Below are 1,711 nucleotides of genomic sequence, written 5' to 3'. Positions count from 1 at the left end.
TTAATGTTAATAACAAAAAATTGAGATTAAACTTATCTAAAATTCTATCTAAATTTCTTATTCACTAATCAAATATCTAATAACATACCCATTTCAATGTCAATAAAAAATCTACAATTATATAAACACGTACAAGTGGTTTGAGTGAGAAATTAGTATTTTAATGTTTGGCTGACCACTGTAGTAAAAATTTAAATTATTTTAAAGATACCTAATTCAATGTAGAGTCTTTTTAATACAGATTATCTAAATTTTAACTATCCTTCAATTTTAACCAAATTAATGAAGATGCTCTTATCTGTGCGGAAAAAAAAAAAAAAAAAAAAAAAAAAACATCATGCGCATATACAGACCGGTTCAGTACTGCAGACCCCCCCTCGGTCTATAAATAGACATGTTTCCATGTAACATATCTCACCTCTCACCCAAGCAATTAAGAATACACAACCTAAAAGCTAGTGCTAGAGACATCCTTACACATGCAGATCATCATGAAAGCTAAGTACCTGATCGTCGCTGTGGCCCTGTTGGCTTTGGCTTGCTCTCTCGCCTCTGCCTATGCTGCAGGACTTTTGTGTTGCGGTCGAGGATCCCGCTTCTGCTTGTACGTAAACGTTATCATTACTATTATTATCATTACATTCTGTAGTAGAAATTATTTCAAGCATCTGCATGAATTGTTTATCTCATGTTATGAATCCATAGATTAATGTAACTATACTTTCGATTTCTGCATCACATGTTTATGTTATTTCCCATTGTTATGGGAAGTGTCTGGATGTCCAATTTGTGATTATGGTACACTACTTTTCTTGTTGCAGTATTTGTGAATGGAAAGTTTTGCAAGGACCCAAAGCTTGCCTCAGCCAATGACTTCTTCTTTTCAGGACTAAACGTTTTCAGAGACACTTCAAATTCTCTCGGGTCGAACGTCACTGCTGTGAATGTAGACAATCTAGCAGGACTCAACACCCTAGGCATGTCCTTGGCTCGCATTGACTTTGCTCCATATGGTCTGAATCCTCCCCACACCCACCCACGCGCCACTGAATTTTTCATAGTCTTAGAGGGTACTTTGTACGCTGGGTTTGTCACGTCCGACGGAGATGCAGGTAACCGCCTCTTTACCAAAATGCTATACCTAGGAGATGTCTTTGTATTCCCATTCGGTCTCATTCACTTCCAATTGAATGTAGGAAAGACCAACGCAGTTGCCTTTGCTGGTTTTAGGAGCCAGAATCCAGGGCTCATCACCATTGCAAATGCAGTCTTCGAATCTAACCCAAAAATCAATCCCGATGTTCTCACCAAGGCCTTCTAGGTAGACAAGAAATTGGTCGAGTACCTTCAGAAGCAGTTCTGGTTGAACAACAGTTAGAGAAATGTTTGTAACAACCATAACGATCCATTGCATGCATGGTTCGAATAAATTAAGATTTCCTATGTTTTGTTGTAACGTCATAAAATTAAAATTATAATGAAATAAGATGGTATTTAATTTATGCACTATCCTCTCTCTCTCTCTTTCTCTCTCTGTTTTTTTTGTTCTTTTTGGGTAGCAGCGCATATATATATATATTTATATATATATATATATATGAAAATTGTAGAGTATTTTGCTTTCCAAACATCGAGTCCATATGCTTACTTCTTATATAGCGATATTCTTCTCAAGGAATTACAAAGAAAAATATGTTCGAATAGAATAATT

General features: G+C 36.0%; 1 protein-coding gene across 1 annotated transcript; it reads left to right on the top strand.

Moving 5' to 3' along the window:
* The first annotated feature begins 421 nt into the window (after nt 1-421).
* Nucleotides 422-1,509, top strand: LOC121258393 (germin-like protein subfamily 1 member 13). Its single transcript, XM_041159904.1, has 2 exons — nt 422-604; nt 822-1,509. The coding sequence occupies exons 1-2, from the start codon at nt 559-561 to the stop codon at nt 1,319-1,321; spliced, it is 546 nt and encodes a 181-aa protein (XP_041015838.1). The 5' UTR covers nt 422-558; the 3' UTR covers nt 1,322-1,509.
* Nucleotides 1,510-1,711: the final 202 nt, after the last annotated feature.

Source organism: Juglans microcarpa x Juglans regia, chromosome 3S, assembly GCF_004785595.1.
Source record: "Juglans microcarpa x Juglans regia isolate MS1-56 chromosome 3S, Jm3101_v1.0, whole genome shotgun sequence".
Taxonomy (NCBI): domain Eukaryota; kingdom Viridiplantae; phylum Streptophyta; class Magnoliopsida; order Fagales; family Juglandaceae; genus Juglans; species Juglans microcarpa x Juglans regia.
Note: the sequence above shows the minus strand (reverse complement) of the source record. Positions and strands in the feature narration are given on the sequence as shown.